This window comes from Oncorhynchus gorbuscha, linkage group LG12 (genome assembly GCF_021184085.1).
Source record: "Oncorhynchus gorbuscha isolate QuinsamMale2020 ecotype Even-year linkage group LG12, OgorEven_v1.0, whole genome shotgun sequence".
Lineage (NCBI taxonomy): Eukaryota > Metazoa > Chordata > Actinopteri > Salmoniformes > Salmonidae > Oncorhynchus > Oncorhynchus gorbuscha.
In genome coordinates this window covers 59685596-59703614 of record NC_060184.1, presented here as the reverse complement: position 1 = coordinate 59703614, position 18019 = coordinate 59685596, and the positions used below count along the sequence as shown (strand labels likewise).

Genomic DNA, 18019 nt, shown 5'->3' with positions numbered 1-18019 from the left:
GACATGAAGTCTGTGTTATGGCTAAGGTTAGTGTTGACCCAGGGTGTGGACATTATGCTTAGGTTAGAGATAGGGTTGAGGCTAGAGTTAGCGTTGAACCGGGCTATAGACATTAAGCATGAGTGGGTTACTTGGTAGAGTGGCTCACTTGGTAGAGTATGGTGCTTGTAATGCCATGGTGTGGGTTTGATCACCATGGGGTACCAGTATGAAAATGTATGTATTAACTACTTTAAGCTGCTCTCGATAAGAGCGTTGACAGATATGTTAGGGTTAGTTAGAAGTTTTTGCATTTTTCTGACGATATTATGATCCTAGATTTAAAGTATTCAAATATTTACACTGTCAATCAAAGCACATTTGGTCTGCAAGTTTTGTTGATGTGTGAGTTAATCTAATACCTCCAATTACTCAGTAGCAGCAGACTTGAGTCATTAGCACAGTTCAATGGGTTATTTTTCCGGGGATTACACAGAGTTTGAGTTGTTCAGTTCTGTTTGGATGTATAAACACAAGGACCCAGACAAGACAAGCAGCAGCAAAGCTATTTTGGTTTCTAATTGTGGTTATCATGGCTGTAGAGTAAAGAGAACCTTTTGATGTTCTCGCTAATGAGGTTGGGAAAGGGAATCTTGTTGTGGATTCAGGGAAAATAGATGTATGGAGTTTTCATCTGGAGTGAGTGGTTAAGGCAAAGCACATGGTGAGATTTGAATGAAAAGTGTTATTAGGATCCCCATTAGCTGACGCCGTAATGTCAGCTAATCTTCCTGGGTTCCAACACAGAACTAAAAAGACATTACAAACAATTACAATTTACATGAAGACGTTACAAACTTTTAACAAGTAGACGTTACAGACAATTAAAATAAGTCGCTCTGGATAAGAGCGTCTGCTAAATGACTTAAATGTAAATGTAAATGTAAAATACCTGAGCGGTAATACATTTAACATTCAGGAGATGCTGTCTGGCATTAGTATCTGTGCAGTCATATGGTTGATCACATTGGATGTTCTTTTATTGCTTTCTTGAAGGTGGATTTACTTTTTGCCTGAGAAATTGGTAAATAATTATATTCAGTGATGGCTCTGTATGTGAGCAGCTAACCGATCGCTGCAGCTGTACATAGTCCCATCTGTAAATAACTCACCCAATCTACCTACATCATCCCCATATTGTTTTAATTTACTTTCTGCACACCAGGATCTCTACTTGCACATCATCATCTGCTCATTTATCACTCCAGTGTTAATCTGCTAAATCTGCTAAATTGTAATTACTTCGCTACTATGGCCTATTTATTGCCTACCTCCTAGCGCCATTTGCACACACTGTATATAGACTTTATTTTTTTCTACGCTTGTTTATTCCATGTGTAACTCTGTGTTGTTGTTTGTGTCGCACTGCTTTGCTTTATCTTGGCCAGGTTGCAGTTGTATATGAGAACTTCTCAACTAGCTTACCTGGTTAAATATATATTTTTTAAATGAACTGTTTGTCCTTGGGGGTATCAGATCAACAGAACTTCCTGTCTGGTTTGGTGGTTATGTTTGTTTCTAGTATTTATTTATTTTATTTTTATTTCACCTTTATTTAACCAGGTAGGCTAGTTGAGAACAAGTTCTCATTTGCAACTGCGACCTGGCCAAGATAAAGCATAGCAATTCGACACGTACAACAACACAGAGTTACACATGGAATACACTAATTGGTCTGAAAAAGACTGTGGTTTGTTGAACATGTTACATTGCTAATGAAAATCAGAAGACTGTATAGTAATTTGCTTTCAATTTGACGGCATGAAAGATTCTGATGCATTCAGTTGACATTCATACAGTTGGAGCTTTTTTGTTTCTTTTTTTGCTGCAGATGATCTTAAGACCGGGCAGTAATCTTGGTGTGATAGAATCAAAGATTGAATCACCTGATTCAGAGTGCTGGATGTTACATACTCAAGACAATTTTCTTGTTATAGCAATGCTCTTATCCGTTATAATTGCAATATGATCTATATATATATATATATATATATATATATATGCCTCTTATTTGGTCTCATGTTTCAAAATGTGAAATGGTGTTTTTTATATTGGATACAAGTAGAACCTCGGAGCTACAAAATCGTATATCACTGCAGGATCAATAGGGAAAGTAATTCTGCTTTGAAAGTTGAAAATGGCCCTTGAATGTTTTGGTACACCTACTGGCGAGCACTTCTTTGTCTACACCTATTCAGCATCATTCACACCCTCTTAAGCCCCACCCATCTCTTTAAGGATTCACATGAAAGGCCATGTCCTAAACAGAGTGAAAAAGTAGTGTTGTAAGCAACCAAAGATTTCAATACTAAAAGTGGTGAAATTATTAAGAGGATCCTTATCCAGAGACACTTGTCTAAATTGATGGGCCATGTGAAATAAATTATATATCCACCCTCAAGCCACATCTAGCTAAAGTAAGTGGATGTGTCACACTTCACATGTTCATGAAATACAATAGATGGCCGTAATCACCCCCAGACACACCTGGCTAACTTGTTGGATCATGTAATCATCTGGCAAAGTGGGGTCTTTTGTTTAGACATGAAGCTAGCTAGTTTAACAATTTACCATATTCCCAACCCATAGCTACAATACAAACGTATTGGCATAGCTAGCAAACATGCATGAAATGCTGGAGTGTGAATCTGCAGGTAGCTAGAGCTAACCTACTAGGTTCGGTGTTAGCTAGCTAGCTAACAGTAGGCTCTAACTCTGCAATACAAATTACTTTCTGAGATATAAATTATATTACTACACAGATCATACACATAACATTAACGAGCGAGCCATCAAGGTAATGCTCGCTAGCTAGCTAACAGTACACTTTAACTTGCAATGAAAATGACAACTTTTTCTCACTGATCTTCGTCAGTAGTGTCTGCTAAATTATGGGCAGCAATATTTTTGAGAGTAGTAGCAACACTTTTGCAGTTCTCCAGGGTTAAAGTTATGTCTTTCAAAAAAGCTGCAGTAGTAAGGATTATCTACACATACTGAGCAGCTCATGTTATAGACAGAAGCGCGCTACATGGCAGACCAATCCAAACTCATCTCTCGGAAAGTCCAGCCCATCCATTATCTCAGCCAGGTTCCTGTCTTTTTCTGTGGCTAAACCAACTAGGCTTGTAATGTAAATGTTTTATTTATATTTACAGATGGAATACAAGTTTGTTATTATGGCACATGAAAGTTCACATGTTCCATTTCTGCCCCAAAACACATTTTGATTAAAAAAATAGAAAACAATGTTCAAATGCCTCTCTTGTAAAGTAGTGACGTGTGACATAAGCCTAACTTCTTGAAAGGGGTCACATATGTTCAGACCAGGATAGAGCTGTGTCCAATGTGACACCAAGTAATTTGGTATTGTTTACTTCTTCTACAGGGAACACATCCATTTACAAGTGTAATTGAAGGTCATGAGGCAAGCATATATCTTCGACCAAATACAATGCATTTTCTTTAAGAAATGTATTCATGTTAACCCACTCAAACACACTTCTTAGTTCTTTGCTCAGTACTGATAGCTCATTATACAGTGTGTTCATGCAGCGCTATACATTATAGTCATCAGCATACATAACCACTCTTGCTTTATTCATTACTGAGGGTAAATCATTAGTCAAGATAGAGTAGAGGAGTGGGCCTAGGCAGGTGTCTTGAGGAACACCACAGTGTCAATCATTACTGTCCAAAAATAAATTCAAGAAAAGTTATTGCATTTTCCTGGATAGATAGCTTTCCATCCAGAGTGGCAGACGTAGAACCATAACATTTGAGATACTATCATTCAAAAGGGATGTGTTGTGTTCAATTGTTTCTCGCTACGGTCTCCCCTGAATTGAATTATCGATGTTTATCTAAAAAGTAATCCCATTCTCCTGTAGAACTGTTAACAGACAGTGCCATTACCCATGGAAGATTAATCTGTGTATCTGTGTCTAATATTGTCTTGCCCCTCTTAGACATTCTAAGACTAATGTATAGCCTTTATGGTCTTATTCATCCTGTGAACAGACAGATGAAACGGACCATTAAATTCAGCCTGCACCATTAAAAACTCAAAACTGACAGTAGCTCAGGGCATAAACAGTCTCTGTTCCTCTCTGTGACATCCTAGCCCACTATCTAACAGTCTAACTCTAATGAACTATATAAAGACCCCTAGAAGAGATTGGTATAACAGTTCAATGTTTTTCTCCTCTTTAGTATTCATCTGAAGATCTGAAGATGGCGCCGATAGACATGGCAGCTCTGCTTCTAGCTCCTAAGCAATTTTGCAGTATTTAAATAAAAACATTTTTGTTATTTCCTATATTATTAGCCTAGAACGTTTTATGTGTTATTACATACAGCCAGAAATAACTTTTGGATATCAAAGCAGCGGAAGCTCCGACCAGAAATAAGACTTTCCTGAATTGGATCCTTTGTTCGTACCCCCCAAGGCAATTGAACTTATCGAATACAAACAGTGCAGATATGCCCTCCGTAAGGCAATCAAACAGGCAAAACGTCAGTACAGAGACAAAGTGGAGTCGCAACTCAACAGCTCAGACACAAGACGTATGCGGCAGGGACTCCAAACAATCCCGAATTACAAAGGGGAAAACAGCCACTTCGCGGACATCGACGTCTTGTTCCCAAACAAGCTAAACACCTTCTTCACCTGTTTTGAGGATAACACAGTGCCAACAACGCAGGCCGCTCCCGAGGACTGTGGGCTTTCATTCTCTATGGCCGATGTGAGTAAGACATTTAATTACTCATGTTAACCCTCGAAAGGCTGCTGGCCCAGACGGCATCCCTAGCCGCGTCCTCACAGCATGTGCACACCAGCTGTTTACGGACATAATCAATCTGTCCCTATTCCAGTCTGCTGTCCCCACTTGCTTCAAGATATCCACCATTGATGCTGTACCCAAGAAAGTAAAGGCAACTGAACTAAATGACTATCGGCCCGTAGCACTCACTTCTGTCATCATTAAGTGCTTTGAGAGGCTAGTTAAGGATCATATCACCTCCACCTTACCTGACACCCTCGACCCACTTCAATTTCCATACTGCCCCAATAGATCCACAGACGATGTAATCGCCATCGCACTGCGCACTGCCCAATCCCATCTGAACAAGAGGAATAGCTATGCAAGAATGCTGTTTATTGACTACACATCCTCCTTCAACAGCATAGTACCCTCCAAGCTCATCAATAAACTTGGGGCCCTGTGTCTGAACCCCTCCATGCGCAACTGGTTCCTGGACATCCTGATGGGCTGCCCCCATGTCGTGAATGTAGGAAACAACACAAGGGTCCCCACAAGGGTGCCAGCTAAGTCTCTGTTCGCCTATGACTGTGTGGCCATGCACGCCTCCAACTCAATCATCAAGTTTGTAGACGACCACAACAGTAATTGGCCTGATTACCAACAATGATGGGACAGCCTACAGAGAGGAGGTGAGGGCCCCAAAAATAACCTCTCCCTCAACGTCAACAAAATTAAGGAACTTATCATGGACTTCAGGAGACAGCAAAGGCCCCCATTGATGGGGACTCAGTGGAGAAGATAAAAAGCTTAAAGTTCCTTGGCGAAAGCATCACTGACAATTTGAAATTATCCACCAACACAGAGAGGGTGGTGAAGAAGGTGCAAAAGCTGAAGCTGAAGAAATTTGTCTCGACCTGTAAAACCCTCACAAACTTGTACAGATGCACAATTGAGAGCATCCTGTCGGGCTGTATCACCGCCTAGTATGGCAGCTGCACTGCCCACAACCGCAGGGCTTTCTAGATGGTGGTGCGGTCTGCCCAATGCATCACTGGGAGGGGGCACACTGCCTGCCCTCCAGGACATCTACAGCACCCGATGTCACAGGAAGGCCAAGAAGATCATCAAGGACCTCAGCTACCCGAGCCACAGCCTGTTCACCCCACTATCATTCAGAAGATGAGGTCAGTACAGGTGCATCAAAGCTTGGACCAAGCGACTGAAAAACAGATTCTATCTCAAGGCCATCAGACTGTTAAATAGCCATCATTAATCGACCTCAACCCACTACCCTGCCCTGAACTGAGTCACTATCAATAGCTGGCTACCACCCGATCACTCAAACTTGCACCCTAAAGGATGCTACCCTATGTACATAGACATATACCGTATATACTGTATTCTAGTTAATGCCATCCTATTCAGCTATTGCTGTACATATACTATTCTATCCTAAGTATTCTACAGATCAGTGGAGGTTGCTGATGGGAGGAAGGCTCATAATAATGTCTGGAACGGAGTTAATGGAATGGCATCAAACACATGGAACCACACACACACACACACTGTATATATGTATATATATTCTCCGGACTCCGAATATTTATGTATTTCTTAATTGAATTATTTCTAATTTAGATTTATGTGTATTGTTGTGAATGGTTAGATATTATTGCCCTGTTGGAGCTAGGAATACAAGCTTTTCGCTTCACCCGCAATAACATCTGCTAAATATGTGTAGGCGACCAATAACATGTTATTTTATTTGATACCCCTTGAGTTATTCCACATTTTGTTCTGTTACAGTCTGAATTAAAAAATGGATGAAAAATATTTCTTTTTCTCACCCATCTACACAAAATACCTCATGATGAGGTTCAGAGATGAGGTAGTCATTGTTAAAAAAACTGACATTATTTAGGCCATAACAAATGGGTTAAATACTTATTGACTCAAGACATCTCATATTTTGATTTGTAATTCATTTGTAAAAATGTCTTAAGAAAAAATGTCACAATTCCACTTTGACATGATGAGTTATTGTGTGTAGGTCAGTGACAATGAATCTCAATTTAATACATTTTCAATTTAGTCTGTAACACAACAAAATGTGGAAAAAGTCCAGGGGTGTGAATACGTTCTGAAGGTACTGATACAATGGATTAACCTGTGTTTTTCAATGAGTTACACCAGTCAAAAAGTTTTTTTTTATGTTGAAAGAAGCTCATGTGCACCTATGAAAGTATATGTTTTGTAGTTGTGTTACTGGATTGTGTTTTCCAAATGGTTCACGGAGTGTGCAAGGCTGTCATCAAGGCAAACGTTTTTGGTTACTATATGATTCCATATGTGTTATTTCATAGTTTTGATGTGTTCACTATTATTCTACAATGTAGAAAATAGTAAAAAAAATAAAGGAAAACCCTTGAATGAGTAGGTTTGTCCAAACCTTTGACTGGTACTCTATATGATGTACTGCAGCATTTAGGAATGTTTCACCTCAATAGAATTCTCTCACCTACTGTACAAACATGCCATAAGATATAATATGTTTTTGAGATTGTGAATAAAGAAAGTACAATCGCGCTCTCCCAGATGTTCGGTTGGTATGTTAAAAACGGGAATTCAGATAACTAATGAAGTCTGATGGGTCTGCGCTCAAGGTTATGTCACATAAATCGTCATTCATTTTCCATTCATCTTTAAAAATGTTACTGCATCAGGATAGCATACACAGACTTTTCGATGTAACAGCCTTCTTCAGCGTGTAGGTTTAAAAAAAAAAAAAAAAAATCAATCATGAACAACATTTGTAGAGAACACAGATTGTACCTACCTATTTTGTGTGTTTGTTTTGATGGTCGTGGCATAAAACTGTGTCCTCCACTGATTTGTACAGTCCATGTTGGCTCAAACACTAAACCATCTGTTTCTGTCCATCCTCTCCTCTTCCCCTCTTTCCTTGTTCCTTTCCAGAAAGTCTTTTCCGTCTCAACATGCCACACTGGCTTCCTTTGCCGCCGTCTATATCTCTGTGAGTAACCATCTTCACTCACACAAACACACCACAGCAGTGGTTCTGAACTTGTATTGCCTCAGGACCACCAAATTTAACCAGGTTGTCTCAGTCCTTGGTCCAATATTCATATCGCAATTTTTTTTAGTTGTTGTCCAAATACAATCTGGAAAACTATGTTTAATGCTACATTGATAGTCAATGTACCAATTATATGACAAGGGAACAACAGTCCCACTTTTTCATTGTCAATAATTCCATTTTCCATAAATATGGTATTTCTGTTTTTTATTTTTTATTTATACATTTGCAAAAATGTCTAAAAATCTGTTTTTGCTCCGCCATTATGAGGTATTGTGTGTAGATTGATGAGGGAAAAACACTTTTTAATCCATTTTAGAATAAGGCTGTAACTTAACAAAATGTAGAAAAGTAAAGGGGTCTGAATACTTTACTTTACAGTCCAGCATCGTAACCGACTTCAGTGTGCAAATGCTCACCTTCGATGGCCACTGGCGCACTGGAGAAGTATGCTCTTCACGGATGAATCCCGGTTTCAACTGTACCGGGCCGATGGCAGACGGCATGTATATGGCATTGTGTGGGCGAGCAATTGTCTTATGTCAACGTTGTGAACAGAGTGCCCCATGTTGGGGGTGAGGATATGGTATGGGCAGGCATAAGCTACGGACACCAAACACAATAGCATTTTACCGAAGGCCATTTGAATGCACAGAGATACCGTGACCAGATCCTGAGGCCCAATGTCATGCCATTCATCCTCTGCCATCACCTCATGTTTCAACATGATAATGCAATTCTTGGATGCTGAAAATGTCCCAGTTCTTCCATGGCCTGCATACTCACCAGATATGTCGCCCATTGAGCATGTTTGAGACCAACAGATGCATATCTGTATTACCGGTCATGTTAAATCCATATATTGGGGCCTAATTCATTTATTTCAATTGACTGATTACCTTAAATTAACTGTTAACTCAGTAAAATCTTTCAAATTGTTGCATTTATATTTTAGTTCGGTGTATCTTGATTAGATAAGTATTCAACTCCCTGAGTCAATACATGTTAGAACCACCTTTGGCAGCAATTACAGCTTTGTCTTTCTGGGTAAGTCTCTAAAAGCTTTGCTCACCTGGATTGTTCATTATTTCCCCATTATCCTTTTAATAATTATTCAATCTCTGTCAAGTTCGTTGTTGATCATTGCAAGACAGCCATTTTAAAGTCATGCCATACATTTTCAAGCCCGATTTAACTTGACTGTATCTAGGCCACTCAAAAAAAATCATAGTCATCTTGGTAAGCAACAAAATCTTGGTAACCAGTGAATATTCGGTAATTGTCCTGCTGAAAGGTGAATTTATCTCCCAGTGTCTGCTGGAGAGCAGACTGAACCAAGATTTCCTCTAGGAGTTTACCTGTGCCTAGCTCTATTCTGTTTATTTTTATCTTAAAAAACTCCCTAGTCCTTACAGATGACAAGCATATGCATAAAATGATGCAGCCACCCCCATGCTTGAAAATATGAAGAGTGGTACTCAGTCATGTTTTCAGGACAAAATATAAAATGTTTTGCCACATTTTTTGCAGTATTACTTTATTTTGTGCAAGCTTCCTTAATTTATGTTAGTATTTTGGAGTTACTACAATGTTGTTAATCCATCGTCAGTTATCTCCTATGACAGCCATTAAACTCTTGTAACTGTTTTAAAATCACCATTGGCCTCATGGTGAAATCCCTGAGCGATTTCCTTCTTCTCCGGCAACTGAGTTAGGAAGGGCGCCTGTATCTTTTTAGTGACAGGTTGTATTGACACACCATCCAAAGTGTAATTAATAACTGCACAATGCGCAAAGGGATTCTTTTTTTAATCCATCTACCAATAGGTGCCCTTCTTTGCGAACCATTGGAAACCTCACTGGTCTTTGCTGTTGAATCTGTGCCTGAAATTCACTACTCGACATACATATATATAATTGTACCTATGGTGTAGAGATGGGGTAGTCATTGTTTTAAAAAATCATGTTAAACACTATTATTACACACAGAGTGAGTCCATGCAACTTATTGTGTGACATGTTAAAGCACATTCTTACTCCTCAACTTATTTAGGCCATAACAAAAGGGTTGAATACTTAATGACTCAAGACATTTCAGCTTTTGATTTTTTAAATGTGAACGACCGGCTCGATTTGGTCTTATGTAGCAATATTTGAAAATGTGTTTTTTACTTTGGATAAAAGTAGAGACTCAGAGCTAGAAAATAGTGTATCATACACTACAGTTGAGGAACAATGGGAAAGTAATTCTGCTTTGAAAGTTGATAAACTTGTAAAATCACTTTTGAGAAAATGGCCCTTAAATGTTTCAGTACACATGCTGGAGAGCTCTTCTTTGTGTACACCCATTCAGCATCGTTCACACCCTCTTAAGCTTTAGCCCCACCCATCTCTTTATGGATTCCCATGTGGGACCATGTATAAAACAACCAAAGATTTCAAGACTAAAGGCTGGTTTATACTATGGGTGTGTTTGTAAATTTAATCTGGAGTGCAAGAGTGTTTTCTGGGTGTTTGTAAACTCAGAGCGTTGTCAGATTGTCCATTCATAAATTCAGAGCGTTTCACTCTCAGAGCGTTCAGAGCGCACACTGGACGCTCTGGCTGAGGAGTAGAGTTGATTTGACCGTTCTGACCTAACAACAGCTGTCAAGCACCCAAGCTAACTGGCTAATGTTGGCTAACTTGCTAGCTACTTCCAGACACAAATGAGAGAACAGGTCACTCTGAACATTTTACTCGCTCCAGCAGAGCTGGCTCGGCAGTTTTAATGTTATCCAGAGCGTTGGTGACTGCAACTGTGCTGCTGGCAACAATTTAATTATGATTTTTTTGCCATTTTTTAGCTAGTTAAACAATGAACCATAATCCCAACTCATAACGTTACTTCTCTGCATTAACCTGCGGGTAGTTAACAAACCAGATTCAATGTTAGCTAGCTAATATTAGACTGTAACTATCAATACAAATGGTTCTGAGAGACTAATAATATTACTACACTGAAAAACTAGCTAGCTAGACTCTCTTACCCATATACATGGAGGGACGCTAAACCCTCTCTGTCACATATTAAATGGTTGCCCTTAGTTTGGAGATGTAATCCGGTCCTCCAGAGTGTGGAGAGCAACACTTATGCAGTTCTACTACATGATATCTTTCAAAAAGCCGCATTAGAAAGGATTACCAGCTCATGGTAAAGACAGAACCACGCTACATGGCAGACCAATCCGAACTCATCTCTTGGCATGTCCAGCCCCCTCATTATCTCAACCAATCATGGCTAACGGGAAGGTTCCCTCTTTTTCCGTTAGTTTAACAATTGTTTTCATATTTACAGATGGCATAGTTTGATATTAAGGCACATGAAAGTTCACATGTTCCAGAAGGCATTTCTGAAGAAAAAAAACGCTTTATGGTAAATAAATAAAAGTTGACATTAAAATGGCTCTCCTGTGAAGTATTGACGTGCGACATATGCCTAGTTTCCTGAAACGAGTCACAATGAATTTGTAAACATTTCTAAAAACATAATTCCACTTTGACATTATGGGATAGTGTGTAAAAATAAATTACACAAAATCTCAATTTAATATATTTTAAATTCAGGCTGTAACACAAGAAAATGTGGAAAAAGTCGTGGTGTGAATATTTTCTAAAGGCACTCTAGGTCCGCTATGTAGTCTATATAGTATTTTAGTTTTCACATACAGCACATCCAATACATCACACTGTCAGACCAAATAAATATAAAAGTCTCTAGTAATCCTCAAGGTTAGACTAACATTTTTTTTCCCTTGCACCACTATAGTAGATGAGTCTGTAAACGCTGACAGACACTAAAGAACTCAAAGCCTCAGGTGCTTGAGGGTAGATGATGCATGCCGCTAGGCTGCATTAGCCACGACTCACAGAAGAGACAGTAGCATACCTGGGTTCAAATAGTATTTGTTGTATTTCAACAACTTTAGCTACACTTGATCAAGCTTACCTGGTGCATCAAACGCTGAAAATATTTGGGGAAAATATACTATTTGAACCCAGGTCTGAACAGTATCGAGCGCTGGCTGTGTCCACAGTAGGGCCTGGCAGTAATAAATCTGCTGTAATAAAGTCGCTCTGAGGGGGAGGATGCTGGATGCTGACTCACAGCTCTGGAACACGACCATACTATACAAATCTACACTGTGTGTCCCAAATGGCACCATATTCCCTACATAATGCACTACTTTTGATCAGAGCTCTATGGGCCATGGTCCAACATAGTGCACAATTATAGGGAATAGGATCCCATTTGGGACACACGCAGTTCCTTCTCATAAGGGGGAGAGGACATTGCAGCAACATCTAGAGCTAAATTAATGTATTTGTATGGAGCTGTGTTGTTTAATGTGCTTAGTTGAAATGTTTGAATGGAAAGACATGGCAATGTTATTCATTCATGTAGGCCTAGTTGTGGTTTGGAATCTTGCAGACAATGTGGATTATTTCCATAAGGATTTCAGCCACAAGCTAATGTTGATTGTTAATTGTTGATGATGATGATGATGATGATGACGACCTCAACGACGACAACGATGATGCTGATGATGATGATAATGACATGAACGACGATAATGATAATGATGCTATTGATGATGACAATGCCTTTGTGTCCTTGGTCTGTCTGTAGATGTACTTCAACAGCACACTTACTGAGTCTTCTAAACTACTGAAGCCTCTGCTGGTCTTCTCCTTCGTCATCTGTGCCATCATTTGTGGGCTGACCCGGATCATCCAGTACAAGAACCATGCTATTGATGTCTACCTGGGCTTTCTGCTGGGCGGGGGAATAGCTGTCTACTTAGTATGTTCTGCTGATACTTTCTTAGAGATACTACTTATTATTTGTGTTTTTTGGTAGAAAGACTGTTACAGATAACGCTTTTCCTGATGAATAATCATCATTTGATGTACAGTTGCTACAGTACTTGTTTGTTTAAAAGGATTTGCACTGAAGAGATTGTGTGTTATGTGAGATAATATTGTAAAGCTCCGTCTCTCCTCTACCTCCAGGGTCTTTACGCAGTGGGGAACTTCCAGCCCAGTGAGGATAGCTGCAGCTGCCCTCCACCCCAGCCCCGCGGTCCCTGTCCTATACCCCACATCAGCCAGGAGGCCATGCGCCATTTACAGGTGAAGAGCTGCAGCGCCAATATGGACGGGCTCTCTACCTCCCACTCCGAGGGCATCCTCCACCATAACCCCCACCACCGAGATCCCTCCTCTGGCTCCCTCACCAACCTGAAGAGGTCCAGTGCTGAAGTGGAGGTCATCACCTCGCCCCGCAGCCCCATGGGAAAGGAGAGCATGGTGACTTTGTTCTTGTTATTTAATGCAGATATTCAACATACTTTACTTTACTCTATTGGTCTTTCAGTATTTTTACAGGTTCCTAAAAAGAGTTGTTAAAAACATTTTGCTGTGACATAATTTTAAAAAATGATTTTGAATAAATAAGGTTAGAAATTGCTGTCCTCAGGTGACGTTCAGCCACACCCTCCCCCGTGTCCACACGCCAGCGATGGATGACGGCACACGCCGCAACGCCACCATCCACCACAGTCACCATGCCTCCATGGACTCCTCCCGCTCCAAACAGCTCCTCTCTCAGTGGAAGAGCAAGAATCAAGAGAGCCGAAAGCACTCCCTGCAGGTTAAACAATTTATACAATTTACAATTGTTGTAGCCTACTAATGATATGCTTTTATTATGCTTGTTTCTTCTCATGTTTACACACATTGAAATGCATATTTCTGAAATTAAAAAAGCTATAAAAGTAAATAAATATGTTTTTGTCTTCTTCCTCTTTTTCTTCTTCTTATTAGGTGATGGAGGGTGAGGCGGCGGCCCAGTCACCCCACCACCGGGGGAGCATGGACTCCATGAGGTACAGCTCTGAGCCCTCAGCCGTGGGGATCAACGGGGTCGATCTGCCAACGCAGTATGTGAAGCTAGCTACCGGGGCCAGCACCACACTACCCAGAGACTGCAGCGGCATAACAGGAGGGGCCAGAGTCTCTATGCAGTCCCGACCTGGTTCCTCACAGCTGGTCCATATCCCAGAGGAGACCCATGAGAACTTCAACAACCCCTCGCCCAAGATGGGTGCGGGAGATGTAGGCGGCGGTGATATATGCAATAGTGGAGCTCATGTAAACTGGGTGAAGGCTGCTGAGAAGGCAACTGCCCCATGTAGGACTATGAATGGCAGCCAGCAGCCGCGGATCATGCAGGTGATTGCCATGTCCAAACAGCAGGGTCTGCTCCAGACTCACTCCAAGAGCATGGACGAGGGCTGCATGGACGGCTACACCGGAGGGTCCCTCCGCTACAGAACCCTGAATGAACCAAATCCCATGGGCACGACTTGCAGCACGTTGGGAAGCTCCGTGGGCAGCATCTCAGGCAGCACTGGAGCCATCGTGAGGGTGGACGCCCATCCCGAGAACAACAACAACCGCCCCATGGTTCACGCCCCTTCGACGGATATTAGCAGTGGGGGTTCCTGGAAGACCTGGAGGTCCCAGGACCAGTGTGGGGGTGGTGGTATCGGTGGATGCAGCCAGGGCCAGTCATTCGAGCTGAATGACCTGAATAGAGATTCAGAGAGCTGCGAGTCCCTGTCCATGAGGGACGGCTCCATTGGCTCCATAGACAGGAGGAGACATGCAAATCCCACTGCTGCCACCAATACACAGAACGCAGGGGGCGGGGAGCACTCCCTCCAACAGCAGCAGGGGATCACCACCATCAGAGTGACCCCAGTAGAGGGGGGTGAGGTCCCCTCAGAGCCCCACTCTGTGGCCTCCAGCCGGGACTCCACACTCCGGAGGAAAGGGAAAGGGAACATCATCCTGATCCCAGAGCGAGGGAACAGCCCGGATAACACCCGGAACGTTTTCTACAAGGGTACTTCATCAACACCCGGTTTGTAGAGGAAGAGCATTGTCACTTGACTGTGTCCCAAATGGAACTGTATTCCCTATATAGTACCTGCTTTTGACCAGGACTCATAGGGCTCTGGTCAAAAGTTGTACACTATATAGGAAAGAGGATGCCATTTGGGAAACTGCCCTTGTTCACTTGGATGTTCACAGAATTTTCAAGAAAAGAACAGTCAGTGGGAGGGGTTGTTTCACTCTTGGGGATGTTTGACCCCTTCCACTGCATCTGTGATAAGAGGCAATCCATCGCCAAACGTTGTATCCAGATACATTTTATTAGTCACAAAGCAGGCTTTATTCAGCATGATATTTGTAATTGTTCCCACAAAAGCACAACCTTTTTGGTCCTGTAGAGCGGTTTACTATGTTCTTATGTACTCTAATAGAAACATAATAGCACTGGAATTGTGTCCAATTTGAAATATTTTCAAAAGTGGGTTATCAAATTTTTGTTTTCCTTTTTTTCCACAAAGATCAATACTACCATAAAGGTGGAAACAATAATCTTTTAATTGTCTGCATCGTAAATGCAGACAATTTTGAACTGTGTGCTAAACCACCCACACTATTTAGATCAGGGGTGTCAAGGGTGATTTTGCCCCAGGGGCCGCATTCGGTCTTCAAAAATGTGTTATATTTCCACGCCATTAAAATTTGCAAGGCATACTGTAGTCCTCTATCAATTTTGGAATTTTCCATGCTCCCTGACTGTCTGGCTTTCATTTTGGGGATTATTAGCAGGCAAGACACAGGCAAGAAACTGTATGAATGTAGGTCCTTTATCAGTTCTACACAGTTTTGATTTAGTTTTAGTAATTTAGTAAAGTACATTGAGTTCTTACTCAAACCACCCGCAGGCCGGATTGGTGCCGTATGTTTGACATACGGCACCAATCCGGATGTAGATTTTTTGACACCCCGGATGTAGATGAAATACTGTGCATAGAGTACAAATAAATAGAGAGAACATTTGGAACTTGATATAGTTAGAGAACTACCTTTTGTATGATTTTCTGTATAGATGCCACATTCCCTAGAGAAAACTGTGTTAATGACCATAAGTGCTTAGCATTCCTACTGTAGCTAAATTAAATATGCTGTGAACTGCACAAAAACTGTGTTTCCTACACCTTTATATTCAATGACCAGGTTGTGTTTGTTCTATCACAATAATACTGTTTGGATTTTATTCTACCAACATACCGTACATGATTTTTCATGGTGTCTACATCCCAAATGGCCAACTCAGACTCAGGGGTAGACATAGTAAATTCAAATCTGTCTCCCTCCATTTGGTATGATACTTTACATTTTGTATGGTATGTATTCATTTGTGTATGTCCATCATCCATTTCGTACAATATGTTACAAATTTGCAATACGTATGATATGTTACGAATTCCAATTTGTTGTGGCTAACATTAGCTAGTTAGCTGGCTAGGTGGCTAACGTTAGCTAGGCTAGGAGTTAGGGGTTAATGTTAGGGTAAAGGTTAAGGTCAGGAGTTAGTGTTAGGTAGAAGGGTTAGCTAACATGCCAAATAGATGCAAAGTAGCTCAAAAATGTAAGTATTTGCAAAGTTGCTAATTAGCGAAAATGCTAAAATTGTCAATATGTGACTCAAACATGCAAACTTTCAGTTGCTAGGCGTTTGCCCTACATGCCGAGCCATCCACCCCAACCAACCTCTGTCCATTGGTTTTTGGCTTAAGGAATCTTGTATCTTATGTAACCATACCAAACGTAACATGTCGTACTAATTTGACTGTCACAGGTTCATGTTTACTACAGTATGTTACGTCTAGTCTTTGAGGCTAGGCTGAAATGGCACCCTATTCCTGATATAGTACACTACTTTTGACCAGGGCACATAGAGGTCTGGTCAAAAGTAGTGCACTATGTAGGGAATAAGGTGCTATTTGAGACTCAAAAATGTGTGTGTGTGTGTGTGTGTGTGTGTGTGTGTGTGTGTGTGTGTGTGTGTGTGTGTGTGTGTGTGTGTGTGTGTGTGTGTGTGTGTGTGTGTGTGTGTGTGTGTGTGTGTGTGTGTGTGTGTGTGTGTGTGTGTGTGTGTGTGTGTGTGTGTGTGTGTAAACTGTCATGCAGTTTTTTGGCCGGTTTCAAATGCTCTTTCTACTTTCTCTACACATCTTTCTTAGTAGCATTTGACTCGTAGGCTTTGGGTATCATGACTGAAACTGTCTCTGTAAAGCACTGTGCTTCTCTGTGATATAAGTTACACTGTAGCAGAGGACAGAGGTATTCTGTTCACTCCTTGTATATATTACAGTTGAGTAGACACAGTAAAGGTAAAGTGGTGATACTTGTACATGTTATCTATTGATGACAAGAGTGTACTTTTACTCCAGGCTTTTTCTTCTGCTTTTGACTTCAGCTTTATCTTGGGTTACAATTCCATTTTATACTTCAGAGAATTTTCCATTGCAATGACCTTAATACTGTATTAATTATTAAACGGTGCATATCAGTAATATCTAATTGGGGTTTTATTCATAGTTACAATGAGAAGGATTTGACCTAATGTTATGAGACTGTGATCTATGAGGTATTTTTAGACTGCTTTTCTTTCCTTTTATTACTTTTGAATAATGAACTATTTGTGCCAAAGGCTATCTTTAACGGAACGTATTTATACATCAAGCCTATTCTACACGACTCATTTAAGCTCTGTATCCCTCTGCATGGTCATTTTGAGATGCTGTAGAACATAGTATTATTGTAAATAATGCCTTTATTCAATTGTTCCTATATAAAAATAATAATAATAAGTTGATTGACAATCTTTTTAACGAAATATACAGTATATTATCATATCAGGTCCCTATTTTTCGGGTTGTTTTTTAATTTGATAGGTTGTAACTGAAAATGAGAACTGGTTCTCAATCAATATATGAAATTGTTGGCAATGTTTGGTATCTAAAAAGTGTGCTGTTATTATTACACTGTGGTCAAAGAGAAGATATTTAGATAAAGCTGGTGCAAATTGAGAATGAATGACTTCTGCATGCTTTCTGGGATGTCCTTGGCTGGTTTATCTCCACAAATCCTTCTGAACATTCAGTGCACATGTATCGGGGTAGATGGCAATAGTGTGTTGTCTCAATATTGGAAT

At 40.6% G+C, this 18019-nt stretch overlaps 1 protein-coding gene across 1 annotated transcript in view; it reads left to right on the top strand.

The window, feature by feature from the left end:
* LOC123990206 (phospholipid phosphatase-related protein type 4) overlaps positions 1-16790 on the top strand; it is a 34701-nt gene extending 17911 nt beyond the window's left edge. The window contains exons 5-9 of the mRNA XM_046290779.1: positions 7782-7839; positions 12572-12745; positions 12955-13251; positions 13421-13594; positions 13768-16790. Coding sequence (XP_046146735.1) covers positions 7782-7839; positions 12572-12745; positions 12955-13251; positions 13421-13594; positions 13768-14877 — 1813 coding nt within the window. The 3' untranslated portion in view covers positions 14878-16790. The remainder of the gene's footprint in view (positions 1-7781; positions 7840-12571; positions 12746-12954; positions 13252-13420; positions 13595-13767) is intronic.
* The last annotated feature ends 1229 nt before the right edge of the window (positions 16791-18019 follow it).